Below are 19,356 nucleotides of genomic sequence, written 5' to 3'. Positions count from 1 at the left end.
GCCGCAAGCTTACTACAAGCTTCAAATGTCCCACCTGATCCAAGCTTGCATGGTAAGATTACCGAAAGATTGCAGTGTCAGGTTACTGCAAGATTGCACAATAAGATTATTGCTCAGTAAGCTTGCACGGTACGCTTGTGGCAAGGTTGATGCAAGGTTGCCAAATAACCTTGCTTTAAACTTAAAAATTTTTTTTTAAATGTTTCGTCTAATTTATACAATAAAATTTTATAAATTAAACGAAAAATTAAAAAAAAAGTTTTTTAAGTTTATAGCAAGGTTATTTGGCAATCTTGCACCAACCTTGCTACAAGCGTACCGTGCAAGCTTACGTGCTATACGGGATATAGTTGTATCACTTATATCAGTTTATAGCCAAATCCTATTCCATCAAGAAAATCTTGTAAAGAATTGACGTGAAATTCACCTAATAGTTTTCTATTAATTCTTCTTATTATAGTAAACGCATTCCATTTTTTATTACTGATGGAAATTTCAAATGAGATCTTTGAGTAAAATTTAAGCATAAATCAAGAATTTTGAGAAAAAAAAATTACTACAAATTTATGTAATTTTTCCGTCTCATTTCTTACGTTCGTGAAGATCATAAAGTTTATGATCAGCGATTGACAGAAAAAAAAATTTCATTATGGTTCGAGAAATGTTATAAAAATTTGTTTAGACAAAAAATTATAATAATTTGCATAGAAAAATATTTTTTCTACTAAATCGTTGATCATAAACGTTGTAAATTTTCATACCGACGTCATTTCTTTTAAAGAAAAAATTCTTGATTGCATCACTACTTTTAATTATAAATCAAGAATCTTGAGAAAAAAAATTGCTACAAATTTATGTAATTTTTTCGTCTCATTTCTTTTAAGAAAGAAAAAAATTTTTAATTGCATCACTACTTTTATGCCGCTGAAATCGAAAAAATCACAGACCCACAGCATATAAAAGTTTCTGCAGCGATATAAACTTGTTCTATTAACATTAGATCTCAGAATTATTATTTTTAAAAAACAAAATTTAAAAATTTTTTATCTTCAAAACAAAGCAAAATCATCGTTTCTACGTACAGAATAAAAAATAATTCATGTATTTAGTAAGTTTTAATATCTGATAATTAATGTCCTGAATTTCCTACTTTTGATTAAAGTATCTTAAAACCCATATTGTGAATTATAGTTCATTATTATTTATATAATTATTTCTACTCACTCATTTGTTGTTATTTCACAATCTAGGAGTCACTGGCTGCAACTTCTGGTAACGTCTAAAAATCAAGAACATACATTGTTGTTTAAAAATTTTATTGGACATGCTAGTCATTGTTGTCGACATGAAATTTGAATACCATTTTTGTATTTCATATCTTTAATTACTCAATATTTTTCAACATTTATTATATTTTACATTCTATTCATATATATAAGTATATTTATATAAGATGTTTAATAACTGAAAATTTTAAATTTCCAGTTGCTTTTGTTAAGAATGTGAAAAAATTATAAAACAAAATTAATTGGTACTTTTGGATGAATTTAAATTTTAAATTACAACTAAAAAAGTATATAGCAAACAGAAGTAAAAATTGAACACCATTAATTGAATAACAAGAAAACTAATTAATTAAAAAAAAATGGAAACAAAACTAACGGGAGATGAAATAGTGATATCTGGTATAGCAGGAAGATTTCCGAACAGTGATGATATTAACGAATTGCAGAAGAATCTTTTAAATAAAATAAACTGCATTGGCGACTGTATAGCTCGTTGGGATTACGGTATGGATTACGTTTAAATTATGTATAATAATTACTTATAAGCAAAAATTTAAAATACTTATAAACAAAATTTAACGAATATCACAGGATAGATTCTAAATATTTAGTACTCTCAATAAACAATTTTAGAATTTATTCTAAGCCTATGCACACAGGAGCAGGGTTTTTTCACTGGAATATTTTTTCCGTTTAGAACATCCTCAAATTCCTCAGCAAATCGGTACTATAAAAAATATTGACAAATTTGATCGTGTATTTTTTGGAGTTCTCGAAAAATTGGCAAATGCAATGGATCCAATGTCAAGAATAATTATGGAAACAACATACGAAGCAATCGCAGATGCCGGGATTAATCCAAGGAAATTGAGAGGAAGTAAAACTGCAGTTTTTACCGGAAGTAGTTTTTCGGAATCGGAAAAAAATTTCTTCTTTGAAAAATCACTGGTACAATATTTTTCTATATTATTTTATTATTTTTTTCAATTTTTATTTTAAACTGAACATCGATGCTAAAATTCATATAACGTTTATGACCAACGATTAGAAAAAAAATTATTTTTTAAGACAGAAAAATATAAAAATTTGTATCTAAAAAATTGTGAGACGCATGAATATGCACTAAAGCTAATTTTTTAGAATTATGTTTTAATCGAATTTAATTCTGTAGAATATTATTTTTGCAGAATAGTAATTTAAAAGAATTTTAATTTTGCAGAAAAATAATTGTACAGAATTTTAATTTTGCAGAATATTCATTTGTTCGAATTTTCATTTTACAGATTAAATTATTAACCGATTATCAATGTTGCCTTATTTTTATTTAGACGAAAATTAATTATCCAGAAATTTAATTTGATCGAAACAAATTTTTGTCATATTGAATTTCGACCATTTCCACTTTCTGTAAAATGAATATTCGATCAGAAGAATATTATGTTAAATTAATATTCTTTCTAATCTTCTTTCTGAAAAATTAAGATTCTTTTGAATTACTATTCTGAAAAATGTTGAATTTTATATTTTTTTTAGCAAAATGGGTACGGCCTACTAGGCCTATCTCGCAATATGTTGGCAAATCGAGTTTCATTTTTCTTTGGTTTCAATGGACCAAGTTTTAACATTGATTCTAGCTGCACTGGTGGTGCGAGTGCATTACATGAAGGATTCAAGGCGATTAAAGACGGACGAATCGAAAACGCCATTATTGCTGCCAGTAATATTGTTTTACATCCAAAAATTTCACTACAATTATTTTTGTCAGGTACTAGTAGTTTTATATATATATCTTTGGTTATTAAGTTACTTAATGTAGCGGAAGATTAAAAAGAACAATATAATATATTTTTTCCAAATCAATTCTAGGACTTCTATCGCCTGATGGCAAAACAAAATCATTCGATGATGCAGCTGATGGTTATGCTCGCAGCGAAGCAACTGTAGTTCTATTTCTTCAAAAGGCTCGAGATGCAAAGCGCATTTATGCGGAAGTGAAGAATACAGGCATTTGTTTTGGAAATATCAATAATGACAAATCGCATTTTTATCAGACCTATGAATCTCAAGCCAATCTAATGAAAAACACCTTAAAAGAGTGTGGTCTTTTTGCTCAAGACATTTCATACGTAGAAGCCGACGGTTCAGGTATTAAAGATGTCGATGCCGAAGAAGTAAAAGCAATTGACGAAGTTTACAATGAAGGTCGAAAATTACCCCTTTCAATTGGATCTGTCAAATCTAATCTTGGCTCCAGTTCAGCTGTTAATCCACTCAATGGAATTATTAAGGTTTTAAAAATTATTAACAATTTTAATAAGTACTAATCATTTAAAAATATCACTTAACGCAAAAGCAAACAATTGTACTGACATTACGTACCGTTTGCATTGATTTAAATATACTACACACTAAAAATTTGACATCTGTTAATTTTGTAAGGTGATCACTGCAATGGAATCAGGATACATTCCACCAAATCTTCATTTTAAAGAGGCATCTAACAAAATCCCTGCTCTTAAAGAAGGTCGATGTAAAGTTGTAACAGAATTAACTCCCTGGACTGGAGACTATGCAGTCGTTAATAGTTTATCATTATCTGGTACTAGTGCTAATATTATATTAAAAGATTTCAAAAAGAACAAGAAAAATGGAGGAAAACCTGACGACAGTCTTCCAAGATTAGTCATGTGTTCAGGTTGTACGGAAGAAGCTGTTGACTACATACTAAGCGATGTTAGTTTTACACTATTATTGATTTTATTTATCCATGTAACAAACGAAGAGATCTTTAAATATTATAATATAATGATATACTTTTTGAGATATGAGAAAATAATGTATATACTTTACAGCTGGAAAGCAGACCTGTCGATGTAGAAATGCTTCAGCTTATGTATGACATATTTGAAACTGAAATTCCAGCTCATACATATCGAGGTTATACAGTAGTCCCTCCATATGGATTAACAAAGATAAAAACGAGAAAAATTGAACATTACTCGAATATTAAGAGAGAAATTTGGTACATGTTTTCCGGTATGGGTTCTCAATGGGCCGGAATGGGTAAGATTCATTGAATAGCACCAAAGTTGATTGTGTTAATACATTATGTTACACCTGAAAACGTTTGTTATAAATGCAATAATATTGATTTTAAAAACAGGAGAAGCTTTATTGCAATTACCTGTTTTCAAGGAAGCTATAAAGAAGTGCGATAGAGTCCTTAAGACGCGGGGAATCGACATTGTCCGTATCATTACAGCTAAAGATCCAAAAATATTCGACAATATTGTTAATTCCTTTGTCGGAATTGCTGCTATTCAGGTAACTCACGTAATCATTATTTCTAACAATAAATCATTCAAATGTAAATTAATAATATATTACAAAAATAAATGGAATTAGTAGAAAATTTTTTAAACATGAATAATATTTTTTCAGATTGGTTTAGTAGACATCTTAAAATCTATTGGACTGAAGCCAGATTTCTTAATTGGTCATTCAGTTGGAGAATTAGGTTGTGCTTATGCTGATGGATGTTTTACAGCAGAACAAATGGTTCTTTCTGCATTATGCAGAGGTCTAGCATCAGTAGAGACAGAAATGCCAAAAGGTTCTATGGCAGCAGTCGGCCTTGGTTATGAAGAAATAAAAAATCTTTGTCCACCCGATATTGATGTAGCTTGTCATAACAGCGGAAACAGTTCCACTATCAGTGGTCCTATAGACTCTATGAAAGCCTTTGTAGCACATCTAACAGTTAAACATTTTTAATTTCTAAATAAATATTTTAAAGGATCAAAATAGGTTGAAACTTTTCTTAAAAAAATAAATTTTTTTCTCAGGCGAATAAAATTTTTGTCAAAGAAGTGGCGTGCAGTAACATAGCCTTCCATAGCCGATATATTGCTCCGGCTGGTGAGAAACTAAGAAAATACCTTCAAGAAATAATTCCTAATCCAAAACATCGAAGCAATCACTGGGTAAGCAGTTCAGTTCCACGTGAAGAATGGAATTCTGCTAGGGCTCGACTATCATCTGCAGAATATCACACAAACAATCTTCTAAGTTCTGTTTTGTTTGCCGAAACTGCGAAATGTATTCCACCGAATGCAGTTGTTATTGAAATATCCCCACATGGTCTTCTACAGGCAATCGTGAAAAAATCATTGCCAGAAAATGTTCTTAATGTACCGTTAGCCAAAAGAGGTGATTCAGACAATGTCTCATTCCTTTTTGACGCTATTGGTAAATTATACAATGCTGGTTGCAATATTAATGTGTCCAATCTTTATCCTAAGGTCAACTATCCAGTAACACGAGGAACACCTTCAATTTCATCTTTAATCCGCTGGGATCACTCAAGTAACTGGTAAGAAAAGAAATGTCATAACAGAGGCTTTTATCAAATAAAACATTTTAAAATTATAATAGTAATGCTTATTATGTAGTAATCTGCTATTGAACTATAGGTACACTAACTTTTTTAAAAAACCAAAAGAAGATAACAAAGGAGAGATGAATTTTATAATTAATTTAAACGACGAGAAGTGGAAGTATTTAAAACACTTTAAGATTGATGACAAAGTGGTTGTACCAACTGCTCTATACTTGAAACTTGTCTGGGAAGTTTTACATTCATTAAAAGATGATTCTAAAATCTCACTTGTTTACCAAAACGTAACAATTCATAAGCATCAAGTTGAAATTCCAGAAGACAAAAATATCATATTAGTGGTAATGGTTCAAAAAGGTACATGATAAATACTTTTAAAAAAGATAAACTATTATTAATTATTATTGTAAAATCAAAAATCTGCAAATAAAACTAATTATTTAATCTGTAAGTACACAACTTGGTAAATACTAATTTGATACATTTTCTAGGTACTGGTTCCTTTGAAATAACAAATAATGGAAATTTACTCTGTTGCGGAATTTTACAAACGAATAATACTTTTTATCAGAAATGCAGTCTATTCCCTAAGAAGGCTGATAAAGATTATCAGGAATTAAGTGATACTGATATTTACACTGAACTGCAGGTGCAAGGTTTAAAATATTCAGGTCCCTTTAAAAATATTCGTAAATCATCAGCCAATGGATGTAATGGAACTTTACAATGGAAAAATGATTGGACAACGTTTTTAGAAGGAATGATCCAGATGTATTTACTTGGAAATGAAATGAGAAAAGCACAAGTGCCAATTAAAATTAGAAAAATTGTTATTAACTCGAAATTGCAGGAAAAAACGATAAAAAAGTCGTATGGTGAGAAATGAATTTGTTTTGAAAAATATTATATTTTATATCATATTGAAATTAAAATATCTTATCGATTCCAACTGAAAAATCGGCTCGAATAGGTACAGTGTTCAAATCAGTTTTCATTTGTTGGCTTAAAATTTAATACAGAAACTACACAAGAATTAACAGGTCGGTGAAGTTCACATCGATTACGATTATCGAAATTTTAAAAACCGTGATACTGCATAAACACAACAAACAATTACAAAAAAATTCAAAAAAACATTATACTTAACAAAAAAAATTAAGTTCTACCCCAAATTCATTAGAAAAACACTAGAGCTGTGCAAGTTTTTAAAATTCGAACCGCTCCATAAGAATTAACATGGGCTCGAATCGAATATTCGATCCGAACCCATACAAAATTCGAACTTTTGCACAGCTCTAAAAAACACCCATAGTATAATCCCCAACATTGACATTTTTCAAAACATTTAAATTTCATTACACACACACAATTTTATTGCAAATTCTCGCACAAAATACACATAAAAGTGTAGAAAAAAATTGACACCCCCATTGTCTGTCTAAGAAAATTTAAATTTTTTAGGAATTTTTTTTATAACAGGGGTTGCCTTAAGGATGGTAATAGGGTCTTTCCCCTACTTGTATCAGAGTGTCAATTTTTCTCTATACTTTTAGGTGTATTTTGTGCGAGAAATTGCAATAAAATTGTCTGTCTAAGAAAAATTGCATTTTTTGAGAATTTTTTTAACATAGGGGTGGTAATAGGGTCCTTCCCCTACTTGTATCGGGGTGTCAATTTTTTTCTACACTTTAAGGTGTATTTTGTGAAAGAAATTGTAATAAAATTGTGTGTGTAGTGAAATTTAATTTTTTTTTGTTAAGTATAATGTTTCGTTGAAGTTTTTGTAATTTTTTGTTGTGTTTATGCAGTATCTTGGTTTTTAAAATTTCGATGATCGTAATCGTAGTGAACTTCACCGACCTGAATTTACTTGTCGCATAACTTACTATCAATTATTAATAAGTAACTTATTTATTTTTAGAAATTCCTGTCACAGTATTTAGGGAAATTAAAACTGTGACTGCAGGTGGTGTACAAATGGAAGGAATTGTTCTTAAACCTATTCTTCAGAAATCTTGGAAAAATAGTGTTTTTACTAATAAACTTCAAATCGTTCCAATCACGGATGGAGCACAGTCTAATTTAACAGAGATCTTGAAAATAACTCTTCAAATTCTACATGAAAATTCCAAAAACACAAATTTAATTCGCATCATTAGAGACGAAACTGTAGATGTGAAAAATATAAAACAACTTTTGCAAAACGTTCTTAAAGAATGTCTAGAAATAAAAAGATTTAAAATTGAAGAAGTATCGTCATCTTGGCTATTAAACAATAAACAAGAATATAAGAATGTTGCACTTTTCGTGCTTTATAATGTTATGCAACATACTCAACAAGCACTCTTAGGTCATGTCTTAGAAGGATGCTTTCTAATAACATTTGCAGAACCAAAAAATGTAAATGATGTTTTAAGAAACGCATATTCTGCAGGACTAGGTCTCGTACTAAGAAAATATACCTCCAAGAATCAAATTGTATTACTTTTGCGTCGAAAGCAAGCTATCAATAAGACCAGTATTTTGGACATCAATGACGATCAAGATTGGGCCAATAAAATTAAATCAGAACTTCACTCAAAAACTTGTGACCGTCTTATAATTACAGTCATGTCAAAACAATGTTCTTATAATTGTAAAAACTTTGAAGTTCTTTTAAAAGAAAAAAAGAAAGATAAAATTCAAATTGTCTACATTCATGATCCAAAAGTCTCGAAATTCTCTTTAGAAGATTCTTCATACAGATCACATATGGATCTCAATTTGAAGACGAATATTCTTTTACCAGGTAAAATTTGGGGAACATATGGGTATTTCCCAATCGCCTCAAATATTCGATATGCGACTTATTGGGTGGCTAGACAGATTAACAATTCGGATCTAAAATCAATTTCCTGGGTCGAAGAGTTACCTAGAAATACTGCCAACACAATTAAAGTCGAGTATTCTGCAGTTAATGAAGCAGATATTCTCTTAGCAACTACTAAAAGAGCATTAGAAAACACTTTGGAAAATACACTAGAAATGAAGCCTTTTGGACAAGAATATTCTGCAATTAATTCAAAAGGAAACAGAGTTATGGGAATAGCTGCAAATGGTACATTTTCAAATTATATAACAGCTGATACTAATTATACGTGGAAAATACCTGACAACTGGTCTTTAGAAGATGCCACAACTGTACCTTTAGCATATGCAGTTGCATACTTGGCTTTGGTGATAAAGGCAGATGTACAAAAGAACCAATCTGTTTTTGTTTACGACAGCGCATCTTCCATTGGCCAAGCTGCCATTAATGTAGCATTAAATATTAAGTCACAAGTATTCGTTGGATACGTTAATGATATCGACAAAGAAAACTTAAAAAGTAGCTTTTCAAATATTCACGAAAACCATTTTATAAATGCATCAAGAAATTTCGCCGATCAAATCATGGCACATACACAAGGCAGAGGAGCAAACCTAGTAATCTATAATGGAGATGATTTAAGCAAAATAGATACTTGCATGATGTGTGTGAAAAATAAAGGAAAGGTTATTATCATTGGAAATTTACAAGATACATTTAGTAAGTCCGTAAGAATGCAACATTTTTTGAGGTATACTTCTTTGTTTTCAATAATTCCAATGAAAATAAACAATCTTGATTTAGTAACGAAAAGAAAATTATCACTAATGATTGAGAATGGAATAGCAGAGCAAACTATAAAGCCGTTACCTAGACGTACCTACTCTAGGGATATGTTAAAAACTGCTTTTATTGACGGAGCTTCAAATAATGTTTTTGGAAAAGTAAATTTCTGTTTCTTTCATTTTTTACATTTTGCTTATTGGTATTTAAAGCAAACATTTAATATATTATCTAAATTCATTTCTTACATTTACAGATCATTGTTAAAGTACAGCCGGAGGATGGAAGCGATGAAGCTCTAACAATACCTCGATTCTTATGCAAAAGTGAAGGATCTTATTTGATAATTGAAGGATTGAGTGACTTTGGACTTGAACTTATTGAGTTTTTAGTTGTAAGAGGTGCCAAAAATATTATTATAGCTTCCGAATCGAAAAATACAAGAGCTTACAGTGAACACAGAATAAATTTGTGGAGACAATATGGAGTATCAGTTGTTGTTCGTGATAAAATGGACTTTACCCATCAACAAAATGGAAATGATCTTCTAGAAGAAGTTAGTACACTTGGTACAGTAGATGCTATTTTTGATCTTCAGCGTATTGATAGTTTATCAGCAAGCACTTCTAATTCGAAATATTTGTTTACCAAATATATTTTTGAAGAATCTAAACAAATATGTCCTGATTTAAGACACTTCGTAGTTTTTTCAACATGTAAAGATGTCAGGGAAAATGTCGATGAAATTTTGTTAAGACAAATCGGTTTGACAAAAATTTGCACAGAAAAATCAAAAGCAGTTACTTCGGGACTTTTAATTCTTTTAGATCCGATTTCTGGAATTGCGGAAGATTCAACTGAAAATAAGAGTAATGTACCTTTGTTGATTTCTTCTAGTATTATGGAACAAATGGATAATTTAATTGGATCAAAGGCGTCCATTGTATCTGTTCATTATAAATCATTAGTAGTGGACTCTGAAAAGGTGAGGCAAATTATTACGTTAGATTTTCTTGTCAAAATCTACTGTTCACTACAATAATTAGTGTTTTCGTACAAGACAATTTGGGATTGGACAATAGATTCTTTTCAAAAAATTTTAGTGTCTTTTTAATTTTTTAAAGCTTGCTACAAGTTTTCACTGCATTCTTGCACTATAAGATTCCAGCAAATTCTTATTTAATTGAATAAATATTAATTAAATTTTCAGGTTGAAAAAGATATCGACACAGTTGAAAAATCGCCAAAGATGAAATTCGACAAGTATATTAACACAGTTCAACCATTGGCAACATCCTCTAGGTTTTAAATTACAGAAGAAAAGCAGTATTAAAATTAATTGTTATTTTTAAAGGAGCATCTACAATGGGTAAAAAGAAGGTTTATATACACATGTGACCACTTATACGCGTTAAGAAAGTTCTTGTCAACTGTCCAAAAGATTATGAATGTTTTTGTTAATTTTGTCACGTTCCATGATTAACGATGAAATGTATGTTAATCTAATTACGTCTTAGCATAGTAGATATTTATATGTTTAAAAACTGTGAAAATGTCAATATTGACGGAATATATATATATATATATATATATATATATATATATATATATATATATATGTATAAATATATTTCAATTAGCGGATGAAAAATTCTTAAGTTGTAGAAAATAAAATAGAAATTTTAAAAAATTAGATGTTATAATTGATTGACGAGAATTTATGGTACTTGACAGCTTCAATAGAAAATGATAAATATTTGTTTTCTATAGTTTATAATGCCAATAAACATATAAGTATATCACTTTAATCTCATTAGATTAAAACAATAAAATTGAAATAAATAATTATAAAATAATAAATATGTTATTATTTATTAACTACTTGGTGCACGCTTATTTTATCAAATATGATATATATTTAAGGTCAAAGTCAAAGGTCAAAGTTGTCCACTAGTTCTTCAATTCCGAATGCAACTTATGAAAAAATAGTATAGGAATACGTGCACTGAAAAAATAAATTGATTCAAATAATCGGTTACTTGACTATTATCAAATAAATATTTATTTGTATCAAATAATTATTATTTGAGTCAATTAAATAGTATTTGTTTCAAATACAGAAATTATTGGTTCCAATACAGTTTATAATTATTTCAAATAAAAATTATTTATTTCAAGTAAATATATATTTGATAATAGTTAAGGAACCGATTATTTGAATTAAATAAATTTTTTTAAGTGCGTGTAAATGAAAAGTCCGATACCGATTTTAGAAAATTTTTGGCTTTACAGAATTTTCTGTTTTTTATTTAATTTTTAAAATGCTGTATCTCGGAGAATAATAAATTGATTTTAATTATTTTTTCCAGAGATTTCCTCAATATTATATTATTAATTATTCACAAATTCTTCAAATGAATTTTTTATTTTGCAAAGACAAACAAAAATCACTACTAATAATATGATTAAAATGAAAAATTTATACTCTAATATAATATTGAGGTTTTACATTCAATAAAGTAGATGATTATTTTAACCCAAACTCATATGTGAAAATTCACTCTCAAACCAAAAATGTTACTTGCTGTGAAATATATACGTATATTATATTTCAATAAATTCATTTTTCCGAAGGAAATATGCAAAGATAAATAAATTTTATTTCCTGGAAATTATATCATAATACGTCAAGAAGTTTATATATCGGGTGGGGAGTGAAGAAAGAAATTCTAGCGTGTGTGTCATTTATGAATTAGAAGGAACAGTTGCCACCGCGTGTTCATTCTTGACAGGCGATTGCAGAAAAACGGCAATATTATTATTTCCAGTAGTCCTATTTAGAATATTGCCTTAATTAACTAGAAATTGTTGTCATTTTCCCTATAACATTATAATAATCCCCTGCAATGCACAAAATTATTAAATAATAAATTTGAGGATTTTAAATTAATTATTTAAAATATTTTTAATCCCAAGGATTGAATAAATATTTTTAAACATCATGAATAATTGTATATTTAAAACAAAGGAGGAAGCGATGAGTGCGTAATTAAAAAATATATTACCTTCTTAAAATTTTAATATAAAAATGAAGCAAATATTTTATTGTACATTTCTTTTAATATTAACAAAAGAAGCCTTATTGTTCTCTAAAGTGAGAAAATGTTGCCAACAAGAAGAAAGTTTACAACATCTAGATAGAGATCTTTCATGTATAAATTCAACACTCTTAGTTGAATTAAATAATTTAAATCCAAATTCAATAGGACTTCCAGACTGTCAATTGTTAGGAAAACATTTTTACCTCTCTCTAAATAAAATACATGATAATAATCTTTACATTTCATCCTCGGCTTGTTTAGATCATTTATATAACAATCAGACAAAATATAATTCACCAATTATTGTATATTGTGATCAGGATGCAGGAGACCTTTATGATTCAAAAAATTCACTAATTTTAAGAACACCGCAAGTTCTGAGTATTAGGAAATGTTGTTCAAATGGAGAATACTTTGACGTAAAAAGAAAATTATGTGTTTCTTCAAAAGATGAAGTAAATTTTAAAACATTTCTTAATATCTCGAATGAAGTAGATTTAGTAGTTGTGGATATAAGTGCACCCTTATGTGAAAAAACTCTCGTCAATTATGTGATAGAGTCATCAAAAATTTACAAACATCAAGGAAAAATACTGGTAAGAGTAACTTCTTCTCATCACTTTAACTTTTAAATAATTTCAAATTATTATAATTTTTTTCAATCCAAATGAATTAATGTAAATAAAATAATAATAATAATAGAGGAAGATAAGCAAAATTAAAAAATATAAATTTCATAGTATTCAATTTTATGCATTATTATACATAATAATCAATCAATGCCACTAGTCATATCCTGTGATAAATTTTTAAATGTATGGCCAAGTTTGTGAAAACAATGCTTATAATCAAAATCAACTTTTCGAGAAAAAGGCGTTTTTGAAGTATATAAACAAGTCAAAGACATACTACAATTTTAAAAATTAATCAGATTCGCTTGGAATTTGTTATACTCGAGAGTTTTAGTGGTGGCTGATTTCGAATCTGATATCAGATGCTCAAAATAAAAAATGTCAGATAACACAGCCCCACAAAAAAAAAAAAGTGTCATGTACTTTTGACCGGAATACCCTAACCCTATGTATTTTGACGCGCTGAACACGAATCCGAAGTCCGTTTTGCTCCATCACGTCAGGATTTTTTTCTAACCTCAAAAAACATGTCGGATTTTGAGAAGTAGGCGATTTTTAAAAAAATTGATGTATTACCTTCAAACTTGGCATCTGGTGGTTTTTTGTGTCGCTGATTACGAATCTGAAGTTAGATTTTCAAAATCAAAAATGGCGGATCCAATATGGCGGACGAATTTTGAAAAAATTTTTAGATTTACTTCAAACTTGGTATCTAGGGGTTTTTTGGGTCGCTGATTACGAATCTGATGTCAGTTTTCAAAAATTGATAATGGCGTATCTAATGTGGCTGATAGGAGCCCATGTTGGATATGCCATTTTGAATTTTTGAAATCTGACATCAGATTCGTAATCAGTGACCCAAAAAACCCCCAGATACACTATTGCACATTAATTTTTGAAAAATTTCGTAAAATAATGTCCCCCTACCAAAAAAAAATTCAAGGGGTATTCCCCCCCATAAATCAGCTTTTGGGGAAAATCAAAACATACGTGTCAAATTGTTTTCAAAAAACTACAAAACTGCCAAGTTTCTGAAAAATCGGCGTATGGCACTTCCCTAGTGTTACTTGTCAGCAACTTAGAAAACCTGTAGATACCAAATTTCATAATAATCTGACAATTTTTTAAAAATAATTCCTTAATATTGAATCAGACATATCGAATTTCGGAAATCTGACATCAGATTCGTAATCAGCGACCCAAAAAACCCCTAGATACCAAGTTTGAAGTAAATCTTAAAATTTTTTCAAAATTCGTCCGCCATATTGGATCTGCCATTTTTGATTTTGAAAATCTAACTTCAGATTCGTAATCAGCGACACAAAAAACCCCCAGATACCAAGTTTGAAGTTAATACATCAATTTTTAAAAAAATCGCCTACTTCTCAAAATCCGACATGTTTTTTGAGGTTAGAAAAAAATGCTGACGTGATGGAGCAAAACGGACTTCGGATTCGTGTTCAGCGCGTCAAAATACATAGGGTTAGGGTATTCCGGTCAAAAGTACATGACACTTTTTTTTTTTGTGGGGCTGTGTAATTAATAAGGCGGACTTTTCTTTAAGTTTATCAGATTAGCCTAAAACTCGTTATTCAGGGCTTTCGGGGTTGTTGATTACGACTCTGATAATAAATTCGTTCTCAGTGACCTTAAGGGACTCACGAATTTTCCGCCATTTTGAATTTTGAAAAACTGATGTCAAATTCATAATTCGCAAACCCAATCAAAGTTTTTATTTCTTTAATACTTTTGAAAGTATTCTTTGTTACTTCATAATAAGAGGGAAAAAGCATTTTTATTGTTGTACAGGCAAAAGTACCTTGGATGGAAGAACCGATAGATATAACGAGGCTGAATGACGTTGAAAATATCTGTTTGGATATTGATAATTCACGTAATATTCTTGTTGCACGAATTTGTAAAGATCGCGTCTATTGTAATAATAATTCATGTCTACGAAAATGTTGTCCCGAAGATGAGGCATTTTTGTCTAATACAATTTGTACAAAGTATTCTGTGAATAATGTTGAAGATGAATTTCATTCAGCGCTTGTCAACGCAACAAATTTATCAAAATCTAATTTCGATACAAATGGTAAGAATAATGCACTACACAAAATGAAACACCTTTAATATATTTACCTATATAGATTTAGTATTTTAAGAACGCATTTTAAAATGCTTTTGATAAATTTTTGAAAATGTATTTTAAAAATTAATACTATATATATTTTATTAAGATTATGGCCTTCTTGTTGGGATAACTTGCAAGCACAGCATGTTTGCCCTTAATTCAACAGAAGGATGGTCTGTGACGCCGGAAGGATATATTAATATTGAATTGTACGATAAATTTCACTTTCATGATGAATATTGCTTGGAGATGTTTTATAATTATTCTGACAATGGTAATGAAATTTTTTCATTTTTTTGCCACGATGAAATAATGAATGAGACACCAAAAGAAATGTAAGAAATAGAATTTCAATTCGAAATTACTTTATAATATGTATTTCTTTTAAATATATATATATAGTAAATAACATATATTTTGTTTCTTTATTTTTTAGACGTATTCTTGAAGGAGTACTTCAGTTAATTAGTAGCTTTTTTCTTCTAATAACACTATTGGTATACATTTGCATACCTTCTCTAAGGAATTTACATGGTAAAACATTAATGTGCCATGTTGGTAGTCTTTTTTTTGCCTACGTTTGTCTATCTTTGGTAACACTTGACGTAGCAAAAAGTCACGAAGCTGGAGTTAACGAAGATCCACTTATAAAGACTTTGTGCTCAATTCTTGGTTTGTATTTTTTAATGTGCATGTTTCAATTATTGAAAAATATGAATTTTTAATTGCATTTTGTGAAAAGTAAAAGAAAATTTGTTTTTTCACAGGAAATACTTTGCTGTTTGCTTTTATTTCATCATTTTCGTGGCTCAATGTTATGTGCTTCGACATTTGGTGGACATTTAAGTAAGTCTTTTTGTTTTTCGTTGTTAATTAAAATATAACCCAAAAAATGACTGAGTGAGTAGCCAAAAAATATTTATCCTATACATCAAAAACTGAGTAAATTTTTTTTTTGCAGAAGTACAAGATTACGAAAAGGTACTACTCAAAGTAGAGGACAGAGAAAAAGATTTATTATTTATTGCGTTTATGCTTGGGGTCTGGCCTGTTTAATAACATCTCTCTGTATATTAGTGGATTATACTGATATTTTTAAATACAAGAATCGTCCTCGAATTGGTGTGGATAAATGCTGGTTTATAAGTGAGTATTTTAAAAAATTAATATATTTTTCTGAAATTGTGATTTCATTAACTTCATGTTGGTTAGAGTCATAACAAAATTTCTACACACGTTTATTTAAATTGAAGAAGTTATTAATGTGCTGAAATTATCAATATATCATTCTACTGTTGGTGACGTTCAACAATTATCATTTTCAGGATTGTATATTGTACATACGCGTTACTGTTTCAGTTCCGGTATACACGTTGTTATCATTGTATTATCTATATTTTAGAATCGCATTTATATGAAAAACGTGTAAATTCTTTTACCTGACTAGCTGATTAAAAATTATTGTTCCTAAATATATTTCTGACAAATATCCTTAAATCAAATGTGTACGTGTAATATTGGGACGAATGAATCTTCCACAAATCCCATTTGACCTAATGACAATTAATCGAAATTCACTTAGCCGAATCACCGCGCAGTTGCCATAAGTTATATTAATTAGGACTATTTTTTTAACCGAAATTTCATTTCATCGAAATCTCATTCGTTATAAATACCATTGTCTCGAATTAATCTTTAACAGCGTATTAACTTTTTACCTAATTGGCATATAAACTACATCCTAATTGTTCTAATGTTCATTTAACAGAAATTCACTTACCTCGAAATTCCATTAAGCAGAATGTTCATTTGGCCTAAAGATTATTTAACCTAATTTTCGTTTTGCCGAAATATTATTTCACCTAGTTTTAAATTGTCCTATTAATTATTTAACATAAATTTCTTTTACTTGAATTGTCGTTTTACAGAATTATCTAAATCAGAATTAACACATTCTCTAATTCCCATATGACAAAAATCTCATTGGGCCTAAAATTAGGTTCGTCAATATTATCATTTAGCCTAATTTTAGGCCAAATGGGATTTTTGTCAAATGCGAATTAGGGAATGTGTTAATTCTGTATAACGACGATTCGTGCAAAAGAGATTTATGTTAAATAATTAATAGCACAGAAAATTAAAAGGCATTAAAATAAGCTGCAACGCTTATTATTTTAATCCAATTTTGCTTATTTTAATCCATTTTGGTATTAAAATAAGCAAAATTGGATTAAAATAATAAGCGTTGCAGCTTATTTTAATACCTTATAATTTTCTGTGAGGACAATTTTAAAGTAGGTGAAACAATATTTCGGCAAAACGATAATGAGATTAAATAATCTTTAGGCCAAATGAACATTCTGCTTAATGGAATTTCGAGATAAGTGAATTTCTGTTAAATGAACATTAGAACCATTAGGATGTAGTTTATATATGATAATTAGGTAAAAAGTTAATACTGTTTTTTTAATTTACAGGTGGACTTGGTAATGGAGAGCTAATTTTTTTCACAGGACCAGTGTCGGTCATTTTGTTGGTTAACTTAATATTTTTTATTATGACTTTAAGAAATTACAATAAAGTAAAGAGTCAGATTAAAAAGGTTATGTTGGAACCTATTGATCAGAAAAACCGACTGTTTGAAGCTGATAGGGACAGGTAATTATGATGTATTGATACCGCACAATGAAAAAATAATTTGAGAGCGTTCAGTAGCTTCTTTACTTTTAAAAATTAATAATTTATATAAAATGAACAATTTTCTTAAAAATGTTTTTTTTTATGTTTTCAGACTAGTTATGAACGTGAAACTCTTTATTATCATGGGAATAACTTGGATATTTGAAATAATATCAAATTATTTTAATATTTTATTTCCATATCAGTTGGAATATAAAATCCTTTTAGTCTTCGATATTGTGAATTGTCTTCAGGGTGTTTTTATATTTATTCTTTTTATAATGAAAGAAAGAGTGTACAACATTTTATTCCAGAAATTATTTGACAAAAATTTTACAAGTAATACAAAGAACACAAGCAATAATAGTAATCAAAAAAATATAAAGAATTCAAGTAAAACAACAGTAATGACCACTTTTACCATGTTTTGTAATGTTAAATAATTACCGATCGTATTAATCATTTGAGAATCAGATTTCAAATAAAAAATTTTTTCCGTCCGTTATTTTTAATCAGACGGCAAGGACCTACTTTCCGCCCACTGTATAAGCACATGGAATATCGCGTTTATCGTGCATGTTGGACAAAAAATATTTTTAATGCTTACAAGTCTATCATTTTAAATTCATTATTATACTAAGTGAAAGACTTTTCGACATGGACACAGAAATTTTTTTCTTCTCTTAAATTATAACTAAAACAATTTAAATATAATTCATTAATCTCATTTTTTTTATAAGTTGTACATATGTACAAAAGTACTATATTTTCTTAGTAGACTTTGCCAAGTGCCTATGGGATATGAGGAGATCCTTTGGGACAAACATTTCCTACCTTTACACGTAAATGAAAATACCTTTTTTATAAATTGCTTTTCAATATAGCTTATAAGTGCTTTCTTTTATAAAACTCCTTTGGGAGTAATAGAATCAAATGGCCTTAAAATCGAAAGCGCTTCCAATTAAGGGGTCTTGACACTGTTATATATTGGTCAAAAAAATATATTTTTTTAAGAATCACCAAATTTTTGAATTTGAATATGAAAAAATATACAGTTCTATTTCAGAACCGATTTTAAACCTTGTTCAGCAAACAATGTATGTTTTAGAAATTATAATTTCTTATTTTTGGAAATAAGTCTCGAATTATGTATTTCAACCTTGATCTCCAACCAATGTAAATTTACGAAGTGAATATATTTGAAAGCAGTAATAAATTATTTGAAACGAATTTCAATGTAATTTTAATATATCTGAATTGATCAAGTAATGCATATATTTTAAAAAGAATAATCCCTCTTCGAAAAAGATGATTTTGCATCTAGCAGACGTATGCGTGAACTCAGAAGTAGAAAAGTAAAAGTTTTCATGAACTTAAACAGTAATTTACTCCTAAAAAAGTGTATAAAAAAAGGAATATTATTAATTGTATAACAAGAAAAATAATCCATTTTTTTGTATCTAATTTAAAAATCGAATAAAAGGAAAATAAAATTTT

At 28.9% G+C, this 19,356-nt stretch overlaps 2 protein-coding genes across 2 annotated transcripts; both read left to right on the top strand.

Moving 5' to 3' along the window:
• The first annotated feature begins 1,491 nt into the window (after window positions 1–1,491).
• On the top strand, window positions 1,492–11,311 carry LOC127290217 (fatty acid synthase-like). Its single transcript, XM_051318663.1, has 14 exons — window positions 1,492–1,790; window positions 1,984–2,234; window positions 2,820–3,051; window positions 3,153–3,574; window positions 3,726–4,019; window positions 4,139–4,349; window positions 4,450–4,610; window positions 4,728–5,045; window positions 5,132–5,658; window positions 5,759–6,039; window positions 6,174–6,557; window positions 7,604–9,474; window positions 9,570–10,298; window positions 10,524–11,311. The coding sequence occupies exons 1-14, from the start codon at window positions 1,646–1,648 to the stop codon at window positions 10,620–10,622; spliced, it is 5,925 nt and encodes a 1,974-aa protein (XP_051174620.1). The 5' UTR covers window positions 1,492–1,645; the 3' UTR covers window positions 10,623–11,311.
• A 772-nt stretch (window positions 11,312–12,083) lies between these two features.
• Window positions 12,084–19,089, top strand: LOC127290206 (G-protein coupled receptor Mth2-like). Its single transcript, XM_051318641.1, has 8 exons — window positions 12,084–13,010; window positions 14,856–15,141; window positions 15,287–15,515; window positions 15,617–15,852; window positions 15,948–16,026; window positions 16,142–16,326; window positions 17,658–17,838; window positions 17,972–19,089. Exons 1-8 carry the CDS (start codon window positions 12,402–12,404, stop codon window positions 18,300–18,302), a joined length of 2,136 nt encoding a protein of 711 aa, XP_051174598.1. The 5' UTR covers window positions 12,084–12,401; the 3' UTR covers window positions 18,303–19,089.
• The last annotated feature ends 267 nt before the right edge of the window (window positions 19,090–19,356 follow it).

Source organism: Leptopilina boulardi, unplaced genomic scaffold (assembly GCF_019393585.1).
Source record: "Leptopilina boulardi isolate dan_hultmark-lab unplaced genomic scaffold, ZJU_Lbou_2.1 LbouV2_58, whole genome shotgun sequence".
Taxonomy (NCBI): Eukaryota; Metazoa; Arthropoda; class Insecta; order Hymenoptera; family Figitidae; genus Leptopilina; species Leptopilina boulardi.
Note: the sequence above shows the minus strand (reverse complement) of the source record. Positions and strands in the feature narration are given on the sequence as shown.

Coding starts and splice junctions, on each gene's coding strand:
- LOC127290217 (XM_051318663.1), top strand. CDS start 1,646: ATGGAAACAAAACTAACGGGAGATGAAATAGTGATATCTGGTATAGCA. Junction 2,235..2,819: donor TCTTCTTTGAAAAATCACTG/GTACAATATTTT, acceptor TATTTTTTTTAG/CAAAATGGGTACGGCCTACT. Junction 4,020..4,138: donor TTGACTACATACTAAGCGAT/GTTAGTTTTACA, acceptor TATACTTTACAG/CTGGAAAGCAGACCTGTCGA.
- LOC127290206 (XM_051318641.1), top strand. CDS start 12,402: ATGAAGCAAATATTTTATTGTACATTTCTTTTAATATTAACAAAAGAA. Junction 15,853..15,947: donor GACTTTGTGCTCAATTCTTG/GTTTGTATTTTT, acceptor GTTTTTTCACAG/GAAATACTTTGCTGTTTGCT. Junction 16,027..16,141: donor GACATTTGGTGGACATTTAA/GTAAGTCTTTTT, acceptor TTTTTTTTGCAG/AAGTACAAGATTACGAAAAG.